The sequence below is a fragment of the Neltuma alba genome, unplaced genomic scaffold (genome assembly GCF_004799145.2).
Source record: "Neltuma alba isolate B1F8T4 unplaced genomic scaffold, ASM479914v2 tig00007144_pilon, whole genome shotgun sequence".
Classification (NCBI taxonomy): Eukaryota; Viridiplantae; Streptophyta; class Magnoliopsida; order Fabales; family Fabaceae; genus Neltuma; species Neltuma alba.
The window spans coordinates 69,724-82,521 of record NW_021634688.1 but is presented as its reverse complement, the minus strand read 5'-3'; the positions used below and the strand labels follow the sequence as shown (position 1 = coordinate 82,521).

Below are 12,798 nucleotides of genomic sequence, written 5' to 3'. Positions count from 1 at the left end.
ATGCATTCTCATTTGATGAATAATTGAGAAGGCTACATAAATTTCTATAGATGACGTACTAGTAATTAGGTAAACAAAATCATTATTTAAAAAAAAAACAACTGAAGAAGGTTACATGCAAATTTTTTTATAAAACAAAACAAGTTACGTACCAGAATTTGTGACAAATTAACAACGAATTAGTAAAAGAATAAAATTCCATCATTATTTTCCTCTTTTTTTATGTGCCGAAAGACTTCCAAGAGAGAATTCCAACAAGTGTATAAGCAAGTTGGACATCATAATTATCTAATAAGATCCAACTAGAAAAGGAGAGTGAAATCTTTGTTATTTTATAGTTTATCAGTATTTACTAGGCCTATATATTAAGTTTTTACTCCTTTGATCACCACAGGTAATATTCTAGCTCCGGTATTAATTAAGGATCTCCATATCTGATGGATAGATGCAGAGCTTACCTGCGACACAAAGTGTGGAAGAAAGAGTTCAAATATAGAATGGTTCTGTAAAATATACGGATCAAGATATTCGTGGGTAGACTCACAGTAGGTAAGACTATTAATTTAGCGTTTTAACACACATAATTCACAGTCTTTACTACATCTACTAATTTATTTTACATCACAGGCTCAAATGGCCACTATTTTACATAAACTTTCCTGATTACAGAATTTATGTTTCATTTTGAACTCAAATCTTCAGTGATAGAATGAAGGAGAACTAATTAAAAGATGAATTATTAGACTAAAATTTTCATCTTCATGGCCTCAAATTAGGATCGACATAGACAGGCATAGTGGGTCGCTTGTGATCTATCAAGCCACCCTTGCTTTCCAGCATATCAACAACTTCAAACATTGTTGGCCTTGCTGCGGGAGATGCTTGCGTGCAAAGCAATCCGATCTCTATGGTTTTCTTCACTTCTTCTGCATCGTACTCGTTTGGATCTAAGGTTTCATCCACAAACTCTATGTGCATTCCTCTCTCATATAGTTTCCAAGCCTTCCAAGGGACATCAAAGTGATAAAAGATAGAAAAAAAATTATTAAAAAGAAAATACTAAGGAAATAGGTATGTTAGTTTTGAGAATTTGCTCACTCTTTGAAGGAGGAATTGGCCTTCATCATCATCCTTCAATTCACCACTCTTCTGCCCACTTATGATTTCTAAGACCACAACACCGTAGCAATAGGTATCAACCTTCTCAGATAATTGTCCATGCATTATATACTCTGGTGCAGTGTATCCCCTATATAACAAAGGCAAATGATAAAAATTTAACATATATATGGCGTGAGACACAATAATGCATGAAAATTCATAGGGACAAATGATAAAACAAATTTGAAATGTTCATGTGAAACTTTTAAAGTGTTGTATCATATTTCTAGTGAGTCATAAATTGACACACAAGTCTTCATGCTTTGTCTAAACAACTGAACATGTGAGAAAAGATCTAGTTGTTAAAGTAGTGTCCCTTTTGATCAATATAAGGCTTCTGTTACAATCTTTTGTGTTTGTATGATATAAATTAAGTGCAGAAACTTGAATAGTTACATAAATTGTGACTTACATTGTTCCTGCAAATTTTGTGTTGAGATGAGATTGGTCCCTTGGCAAAAGCCTTGCCAACCCGAAATCAGCAATTTTAGGTTGGAAATCATCATCCAAAAGGATGTTGCTAGGCTTTATATCTCTATGCATAATGCAAACGTGGAACCCCTCATGAAGATATGCCAAACCCCGTGCAGTGCCTAAAATTATACCATAACGTTGCTTCCAGTTGAGTGAGCCTTTATGTTCACCTGTTTGCAACGCTTTAGATAGTAAGAGAAAGGGGACCAAAAAATAGAGAATAGAGGAAGTAGATTATTTTCAACTATAGAGGAAATTTATTCAAGTCTTTAATTGAATATACCAAATAAGAATTGGCCAACGTTGTTGTTCTTCATATACTCATAGACAAGAAATCTCTCTTGACCCTTACTGCAACACCCGAGAAGTCGAACAAGATTTCGATGATGAACATTACTTATTAGCTTCACTTCACTTTGAAAATCTTCTTCCATCTTTTTGGATTGCTCTAAATCCAATTTCTTTATAGCAATTACTTTTCCATTTTTCAGAGTACCCTGTTCAATGAAAAAGAAATCAGACTATAGAGCATGCCTGTAGGAAGTCCCATCTTTTTATAAGAATTAGACACATTTTTGTGTGTATTTTATGGAATCTAAGAAATGAATTGTGCTATTTACGACGTGTGAACAATAAAGTGGAACTATATATATATATATATGCTGGCAAACAAATTCTATTTTAACATGCTCACCTAAATTGAATTTAGACAAAAAGCCCTCTATACGAAAGTGTCTCTTGAATAGTGTATCTATTGCAATAATAATAAAAATGACCGTCTATATATATGACCTACCTTGTATACATCTCCAAAACCTCCTTCTCCTAATTTATTCTCTTTACTGAAATTTTTTGTTGCAGACTTCAGATCTTTATACCTATAGTTAACCGGGCCTTTCAACTCTGTTGCTCCCAAAATGTCAACTGCAATAGAAACCAGTAGAAATCTCTTAGTAAGTATGAAGCAGTTAGGGGTTCATCCCTTTAAAATTAAAACCGTAATATTTCCTTTGGTAGAAGAAATTAAAGGTAAGTCTAGCGCATCATAATGAATCATTATTTGAAGCTGAATAATAAAGATTTTTCTAGTTATCTTACCTCTATGGACCCTTCTGGACAATGATCGACTATACAAAGCAAATAATGCAAGGAGAACCAAAATAAAAGATGCACCACCGACGACTCCACCTATAATGGCCTTCTTGCTTGAATCTCCTACAAGTCACAAGACAAAAAGTTTATTTTTTTTTGTTATAATCTTGTAATTAAGCAACAAATCTCCTTAAACGTATCGATATATGATGAGTAAATGTATATTTCAGGTTTTTATAATCCAAGCGCATGTAAAATATGCAAGAGCTATAGCTATTTAACTACGAGAGTAGAAGCACTTCGTTCTTAATTGAGTGATTTGAATCTAAATAATTTGAAGTTTAATTGCACTATATCTGTTTATCTCAATTGTTAGTTTTAATCCCTCAAATTTAAAACCAATAATTTTAGTCCTTGAAATTTGATCTCATTTTGGTTTTGGTCTTTTTTTGGGGAACCAAAAACTCTATTTCCTTGATCAAAAATCTTAAGACAGACCAAAATAAAGTTAAATTTCAATGACTAAAATCACTAATTTCAAATTTCAGGGAGGTGGCTTAAAAATAGTATTATGCCAACTTTATAATTGTACCTGGTTTCAAGATGCGCTTGATATTAGTGGTCTGATTAGCAGCAAAAAATGCAGAAGTGGAGTATCTCATGAAACAACCAGCATAAAAAATCTTAGCATTTGAGCTGGGAAGACAAATTTGAAAACTTGTGAACCCAGATTCCAAGCAATCCTGGCAGCCACTTTGAGTGAGAGTCTCGAGACATTGAGCAATGGCGTAAATATTTGAATTATTACTGTTAGGTACTGGGGTTATAGTGGCTGCGAAGAAACCAGGTATTCTTGGTATTGCTTCTACCAGATTCTTTAGCACTTTCTGCACAGTTGAAGCAAGTTCTGTGGAGTTCTTAGCCACACGATTCCCACACACAATATGGTTCCCACCGTCTGTGGACTGGTCGAAGAAAATACTGCTCTCATACCTTGGAAAACACACGCAAAAGTACGTCATATGTAATAATTATGGGTCTTTTTTAAATGTGACTTTTATGATCCACCACATGAATTAAGGGATATAATTATGTGAAACAAGGAGAAAAATCAATAAATTGGGGGAGACAAAAGAGGAAATTAGGAAAGAAAGGGAGGCAGTAGAGAAAACTAAGAGAGAGTTAGTAAAATTCAATTGTATAACACAGTTTGACTACAAATGAAACCCTAATAATGTTTTATAACCTAAACCAATAATAAATAAAAAAATTAATAAAAATCAGAAAATAAGTAGTAGAAGAGTGGGGTTAAGATAATTGCCCACTAAGTCACTAATCACAAAATAAATAAATAATTCAGATAAACTGAATAATAAAAATGAAAATGAAAAATAACAGAAAGTCCTAGATATTTGCATCACATACACTACAAAAAATAATACACATGGATATGTGAAAATATATTACATTAATAAAAAAATTATTGCAAAAATATGATGGTTTTTTTAAAAGAAATTCAAAAAGAAACTGTCGCCATTGAAAGTGCTTTCCAATAGCGACTTTATTTTGTCTCCGTAAGTTTTGGCAATGGCATATGGTGTTATTGCTGAAAGTAAAATCCTTTAGCAGCAATACGAAAAGTTACCACAGAAAGTAGAAATTTTTGTGGCGACTACCTATATCACCACTAAAAGTCATTGCTGAAAGTCATATCTTTTGTAATGATATCGGTTACATGAGATGTTATAGATGTGATGTAATTATTTTATGGTTTACAAACTCTGCTGTGGAACCGCTTGAAGAATTTTATGAAGAGAAGTAGAGCAACTAGGAATTTTAAACACAACGACATTGTACTTTATATGTATAGAGTGCTTCACCTCCTTTATGCTATTAATCTTATGCCTTGAAGCATGAAAATTATTTATTTTAATTTATATTATTTACAAAATTCATAAAAAAGTGGTGATAATAACATATAGATTTAAAGATGTATCAAATATGGTATGCCAGGAAAATAAAATTTTGGATAAACTTTTAACAACTAAGATTACATATTCGTCTCTTGGTAAATAATTGAGATTGCGAATGAGAAAAAGTGTGTGATATTTTAAGAAGTTTCCATACCATTATTATTCCGCATACCTAAGTTCAAAAGGTAGTTAAACTAAATTTTGCAAATGTATTTATGTGACTTTATATATATTAATATGAATTTTGTATAATTTAACCAGAAAAAACTTATAGAAACTCACATCATTCATAAGTCATAAATATCATAACTAATATATATTTTCTTAAAACGTGGGATTATAAGTTTCCTAAAGTGAAGAGAGCAACAAACTTATAATAATAGTATATCAACTTCTGACACATGGGGCTATGTTATCACTTTTCTCAAGTAATTAGTAAAATAATTCTAAGGAATTTAATGACCTGTCTTTTTTTGACCAAAATTTAATGACCTGTCTTGAAAGTGTATGTATGGGTCTCATATTTTAGTTTCAATGAGATTCTTAATAACGACAAATTTTACAAAGGAAGATTCGAAATAAGTTATCGATGAAAGATAAAATAAATGGAGGGGTAACTCCCCAGTTCATTAAATACACATCTAAATTAAATTGATAATTATATTAATAACAGGGAGAACAATATAATAAGAATTTTGAAGTTATACTGACCAAGAGTCCAAGACCCCCTGATATATTGATTTTGAATAATCCTACTCAAGTGCTACAATATCTAGGTGGGATTTTCAATTCAGGAAAAAAACACAAAAGTACTGTTCATTTAAAACATAATAGTTATTTTATATCTTATTTTATAATATTTTAATTAAATAATTTGTTTCGTCATAAAAAAAATTTTAGAATTCAAGAGGTGATGAAATTAAACCCCACCTTTACCATTTTACCCCAAAATCAAATCCCTGTCACTGACGAAACCAATCTCGGCGTTCAAGTTTAATATGAACTACTAAGATTTAATTATTTTTATATTTTTTTAAAATTTTTTTATAAGTACATAATTCAAAATAAATATAATCTTCTAATTGTAGGTTTTTTTAAAAATAATTTTTATTTAAAAATTATTACTTAAAAAGTTTAAATTTAGATGATTAAAACTGTACTTGAATGATGTAGATTCCACTACAATAATAAGCATCGTAGTATTCAATACTATGTGATGGGTACCAAAACTGAGTCCGTCGTCAACAGGGACTAGCCACCGACTGCTGGTAGGGTAACCAACGAGGATGGCTAGCTAATGTGACTTTAATTATCATTTTTAAGTGAGGAGCATTTTCATCGCTTTTTGACCAAATTTCAAAATCCCATTACTATTTTTGGTAATTTAAAGTTCTTTTACTATCATTTCTCCTCAATAATATTTTCTAATTGATAAATATTTTTTGTTTTTGTTTTCCTGAAAAGAGGTCAAAGTTGGTCAGTACCTGAGGAAGCAACCTTCGTAAATGACACGGGCACCGGTGGCAGCGACGGAGCAGTTATTTTTTATTTGGAAGGCGGCGAAGTCGAAGCAAGCGAGGCAGTCTTTGATGGAGAGATAGTTCCTGCACTGAAAAACGCCGTACGCCGGATTGTTACCCTTCACTGCCTGCGCCGTGGCGAAGTATTTGCTCTGGTTGCTGACCTGCTCTCTCAGGCTTCGCATCGTCACGTTTAGGTTCTTGTTGAAGATGGTCACGTCACTGACGTTATAGGGGCTGCAACCTGATTTCACTTCACTGAGCTGTGGCTCTGAAACGACGCCGTCAAGAGTCCCCCATGACCAGATTGTGAAGCTCAACAAGAAGGTGAGGAACAAGGGGTTTTGTTGCAGCATGATCGAAGTTTAATTATTAGAAAAGAAAAGGAATTTGATCACTTTAAGGTTTCTGTTGTGATAATTCAAGCCACACTGAGAAGCTGAGCCTCTGGTGTTATATTTATATATCCAGTACAAGATGGTCAACAGAATAATATACGCTACAGCAGCCTAGCTACTAATTACAGGATTTATTATCTTAATTAATTAATTATATGCTTTAATAAACAAAACAAGAGTTGACATTGGGAGTGATAATTAAATAAGTTAATAATTGAGAAATTAAGGCATTATGTAATGTTAAATTGTGAAATTATGCACTCCTTCGTACAAGTTACGTTGTCAATTAGCCGCCTCATATCAATTTTTCTGGCTATATTAATTAATCTTGCTTATTTTTCCATTTCTGTAATAGTAATAATGTGTTGTCAGTTCACTAAATTATATATAAATATTAAATTACGAAAAGATCTAAATATTTTTGTTTATAAATGATATTAAGAATAAGTGAGATTCGGCTGCTTCCTTATGAACAGTTAGTCCACCAACAAGAAGTTTGACTTTCTTGTTTTAATAACAGAGCATCATGGAGATAAGGTATTTCTTAGGACATCCTCTTAATAAGTATTGTGACCTGGAGAGTAGAGGCAGCAGCCAGGTGGCCTTTTCAATTTCTTTAGGGATAGGGATGTCCATGAGACTTTAACCTTGTCCTTAATGTATGTTATGATTCAGAGTGATATTGACTATCTTTTGTTTTTAAATTTTTTCAACATTCATAATATGAGGACTAAGTCTAGTATTTATATAATTGTTTGTCATGCTAACTGATGATTAAGAATTTTGCAAAATCTCAAGTATCATTTTTTTAAAATTTTCATCAGGAGTAAGCTTAGTATTTTTGTTTTTGAGAAAATCGCCATGAGAGATTTTTAAAAAAATGATGATATGATTATAAAAAAAAATTTCAATAACAAAAGAGTAGCATGAACTTTGTGTATCAATTCTTGCATCGAAACTTGTTTTTCACTTATTATGAATCTTTTTGGTAATATATTTTTTTCCCAGAATACATAGTTATTTTCCAAAAATTTTTATGATACTTAACCACGAAAAATTTGGCCTTGATGAATGGGTTTAAATATTAGATTTTGAAGGTACTGGCTGCATTTGATCGCTGCATGGGGGTTCTTTGGAAGGCAGCCAACCTATAGATAAACAAAATGTATAACATTTGACAATTTTGTACAACAACCGTTAAATTGAAGCACATACTTGACTGTTAAAGCACTTAGCTATCAAATATGGCCCCGAATATTTTATGGTCACTTATTAATAATGATCAAATAAAGCTTCTTCCAAATATAATACGAAAAAACTAAGCTAAAGGACTTGTATTTGACGATTGTCTAAAAATTGTCAAATTTCTTGAGATTATTTTACGGTTAGAAAACCATCAAATAAGAGGGGGCCCATAAATGACATTTCATAACAATCATTTATATGGTAATTTAGTCGTCATTGTTGTGCTTTTTCTGTGATACTGTTGAACCAAATCAATTTATCTGATGGTTAATTATTTTTTTAATATTAATAATTTTTGTAAATAACCATCAAATAAGCATTTTTCTCAATCTCAGCCTCAATTTATATGAATTTTTTTTATATTTTACTGTTAAGAAACAGCAATCTGGACTTTTTTTGGAAAAAAAAAAATCAATTTTTTTGCCTCTTCATTGGTTCATCCTCCTTCGTTGTAACATCCATATATATGATTGCCTCCATCTTCTAGTCTCCGGCCGCTTTAAATCAGCCTTCTCAACAAGAGCTTAAAGCCTCTCCTAATCATGCCATCGTTGTGGCAAATCCTAGGGTTTTTGAACTCTTGACAAATTTGGTGGTGTTTCGTGGTCAATAATCGACAATTCATTGTGATTTGGGGTAACAACACATGTTTTTTTTTTAATAGATTTGTATAATAGCTGTATAACCTCTACTCCAATCTTATTCAGAGTATTGGTTGATTTACCATTCTTACTAAGTGTATTCAGTTATCTTCTTTGAACATGTTCGAACCATTCAAACGATTTTTTACTCTGTTTTTTTTCCCCCCAACAGTAGATGTCAAGCCAACTCTTTCGTATGTATGATCATTACAAATCTCTTTTTTTTTTTTTTTGGGTATCACCATAACATCCTTATCAGGACTATTCTCATTTTATTTGTATGCTATCCTTTAAAAGTCTAACATTCACTGTCATATATATGATATTGTTAGTCTAATATTTTCCTTTTACCTTGTTAGTTACTTCCCGATCACAAATAACTTTGATATGTATATATATAGTTTTTTTCCATTTAAATCACTCAATTTGAATTCCTAAAACTTATTTGAAAATAATATGAGAAAATTAATTCCTAGTAAAAAAAAGTAGGACATAGTGAAGAGAAGCTCGACATTTCAATTCTTTTTTAATGGCCAGAGACAGCTATATTTGGACATTAATTTATAGTTAATGATGGTGTATTATCATAAACGCATCTTAAATATAGGCAGCTCGGATGTGAGATGAGGATGGTCAAGTTAATAGAATATAGGTGCCAACGGCCGAGAATGAGATTCCACCCACTTAATAATTGGGGAGTGCCTTGATAATTAAGGGACGTAATATACCACTTTATTACTATTTATAGATCACTTGTTCCCCAAACTCGCAAATTAAAAAATACATTACTCCCTCAATTCCTTCAATTCAAAATATAAGCTAAACTTTATTTATTTATGTTTATCAAGAAAATCAGTTAAAATTAATTTAAAACAAGAAATACGTAAGGCATATAATTTTTTTCCCCTCAAATATGCCTTTATTAACAAAGTTAATGAGTAAAATGTGCAATACGCTAATCAAAGAGGAAATAAAATATATAGGAGCGATATTGAAAAAAAGAAGCCCCTCCACCTCCAAATTCCACATTTGTTCTCATTAAAAAAAAAGTATTAGAAATGTTTTGTTATATTTCCTCTTACCTATGTATTTATTTTTTACGTATATATTTATTTTTATCACTTTCTATATTTATGAAATCAACAGGTGAAAATAATAAAAACTCATTAATTACCCTACAAGTAACTTATATTTAGAAACAATTTTTTCTCTATAAATAATTTATAAATAAGATCAGAGTGCCATATGAAATAAAAGGCTACAAACGGATCGGATTAGCTTTACGTGTGATTATGAAGCTCAACAAGCAAACAATAAGCACGGCTGCAAATCTGACTTTTAACTTCAGTTAATGCAGGATCGTAAAAACAAGTGACATAAGTTTTTAAACAGTTTAATCAACGCAAAAACTCTATTTTTTACCCCATTTTTTAAAAACCTGATATACAGAATTTTTTTGTTTTTTTAAAAAAATCTCGTATTTTTATTTTCATCTTCCTTTATGAAAAATACCAAAACAAAAAAGAATCGAAACTCAAATGTAAAAACACAACATTCAGGAAAAGGATTCGTGCTAATAACTGTAGAAACACACTACCTCTTCGTTCCTTAAAAACACTTGCTAATTATGAATATTGGTTAGAATTACTATTTAATGAAACTCTTAACATGTATAACTGTTACAAAAATTATTTTAAAAAATAAACAAATATGAGAGACAAAGTGTATTAGACTCTTTTATTTAGAACTAAATTGAATATTAAACTAGATATATAAAGGACAAGAGGTAGTATATTACAAATAATATGATCCAAAATTGTGATTGCCTAGTGCTTTTTTGGCATTACTTATACAAGCACTTATAAGTAAATTTTGCGTGAGTTGAAACAAAATTCCTCTCACATATTTTTTTTATGTTTTATAAATCATAATTAAAAAGTTGTTTATTACTCATTTTAGACGGGCTGCTAGAGAATCTTGACGGGTACGTTACACTCAACATGTGCAGTACAAGATCAGCCTAATAATATAATATACCGTACAGCTGTACTTTATTACAGGATTCACTTTCTTAATTCTCTGATGTAACAAATAAAAAACGAGTTGACAATTGGGGTACTAATTAAATCATCTTTCAAGTTAATAATTGGGAATCGAAATTTGAGGCATCACGTGATGTTATGCCGGGACTTGGGACATTACAAGTTGTCATCCGCCTCATATTAATTCTGCAAGCTAATATATACTGGCTCTACTTTTTAATATAAAAGCTACTCCTCTTGTCCCACTCATAAGGCAGAGAAAAAAATGCATGTTTTGGTCCTATTTACAGTGTATTGAGAAAAAATTTTTTTGTATGGATATACAGTGTTAACCTTTATTTATTATTATATTGACTTTATTTACATGAGGTATAATATATATTGAATAGGGATAAAGTTAAAAGTTGTTGAATTTTAAATGAGAGCTAATAAAGTTTAAGGTTTTTATTGGTCTGTGTGAAATATATTGAAAGTAACTTATAAATAAAACCACAAAAGTATTTAACTACTTTGACTCGATTAAAAAAGTTATTTTAGTTAGTTATTTGTAATAAATAAATATTGTCTTATATAAAATATCCTTACTAATCATATACTCCTCTGGTTCTTAATATAGGACCTAATTGTTGAGTTAATTTTGGTCCTTAAATATGAGACTATTTCTCATATTTATCAATTTTTTCTAAATTACCCTTATGGATACTCCTTCAACTATAATCAAGTGGAAGAGGGAGGAAGGATATTAAGAAAGATGATTGTGATATTTTAGGAAAAGCATGTCATATTTTTTATAATTAATTAACTTACCTAACTTTCTTAATCTAATCAAATTAGTTAAATAGGTTTTATATTAAAGACCAGAGGAGTATGTTAGCTAGAATTACCATTTGATGAGATATTTAATATGTACAATTACTACAAGAACTACCTTAAGAAAAAATAGATAAATATAAAAGACAAAGACGACTGGGATTTTATATTTAAAACTAAATTAGATGTTAAACTATCTTTTATATTAAGAACAAGAGATAGTATTAATTAATCTTATTTTCTCATCCCTTTCCATAATTTTTTCCGCGCCCTAAGTTACCATATATATAATCAAATCACAAAAAGATCTAAATATTCTTTTAAGAAATGACTACATCAATTATATTTAGTAGGATTCGGATGCTTCCCCATGTACAATCAGTCCAACAACAAGCTTGACTTTCTTTTTTAAACAACAGAGTATATTTCTTGGGACATCTTTCTAATGAATATTGTGACATAGAGACAATGATATAAAAGAAAATAAATATAAACAGAACAAGCGAAAATAACATCTAAATTCCTTTATGACCCACTCACGGCATATATGATCACAAAACTTAGAATTCTAAATCATATGAAAATTTAAAATTCCTAATTTATATTATAAGAGATGATATAAAAATTTACACGTATTCATAAATGAATTTATAAGCATACATAATATTTTAACAACTCACAATAATAAAATAACAACTGCGATTAAAAAACTTGACTCAATAAATATACTTAACCGAATAAGTTTTGTCCTAATGTTACGCGTACCGATGTAGAAAATAATCAAAATAGGCGGATTGGATGTGATGGTAGGCGGCTAGATGCGAGAGTAGTATTGCGAAGTGAGTATGATTGGGGCTTAAAATAATGGTATTTGAATTTTTTAAATGCTTATATATGGCGAGATTATATATAATAACCCTTATAATTTGAAGGTATTAAAAAAACGGCGGCAAACAGAATAAATTCAATTAAGATATTCAAAACAAAGATATTATTGAAACACAACACCATGTTTATTTATATATATCCCCTCCCACTACTTTCCTTCCTTCCTTCATCTCTCATCTCTCTCTCTCTCTCTGAAAGTAAGAAAACATCATGCTGCTTCGCCTGCAACAGAAGCCCTTCTTCTTCTTCTTGTTGAGCTTCACAATCTGGTCATGGTGGACGCTTGACGGCGTCGTTTCAGAGCCTCAGACGATTTTTGTGAGGATAGGGTGCAGCCAAATCAACGTCAGCGATGTGTCCATCTTCCAGAACAACCTAAACGCAACGTTTCGAGACATGAGAGCGCAGATCAGCAACCAAAGCAAACACTTCACCACGGCGGAGGTAGTAAAGGGTGACAACCCCACTTATGGGCTTTTTCAATGCAGAAACTACCTCTCCATCGCCGACTGTCTCTCTTGCTTCGACTTCGCCGCCGTCCAGATACGCAACTG

General features: G+C 31.2%; 1 protein-coding gene across 1 annotated transcript; it reads right to left on the bottom strand.

Annotated features, from left to right (window-relative positions):
- Positions 1-759: 759 nt before the first annotated feature.
- LOC114751874 (cold-responsive protein kinase 1-like) lies at positions 760-12,796 on the bottom strand (the record flags this gene model as incomplete). Its single annotated transcript, XM_028940562.1, has 9 exons — positions 760-1,002; positions 1,099-1,249; positions 1,574-1,805; positions 1,919-2,132; positions 2,432-2,559; positions 2,734-2,850; positions 3,320-3,720; positions 6,185-6,225; positions 12,767-12,796. Coding segments are annotated over 9 exons (1,557 nt in total), but the record flags the coding sequence as incomplete, so codon positions are not given.
- Between the last annotated feature and the right edge of the window lie 2 nt (positions 12,797-12,798).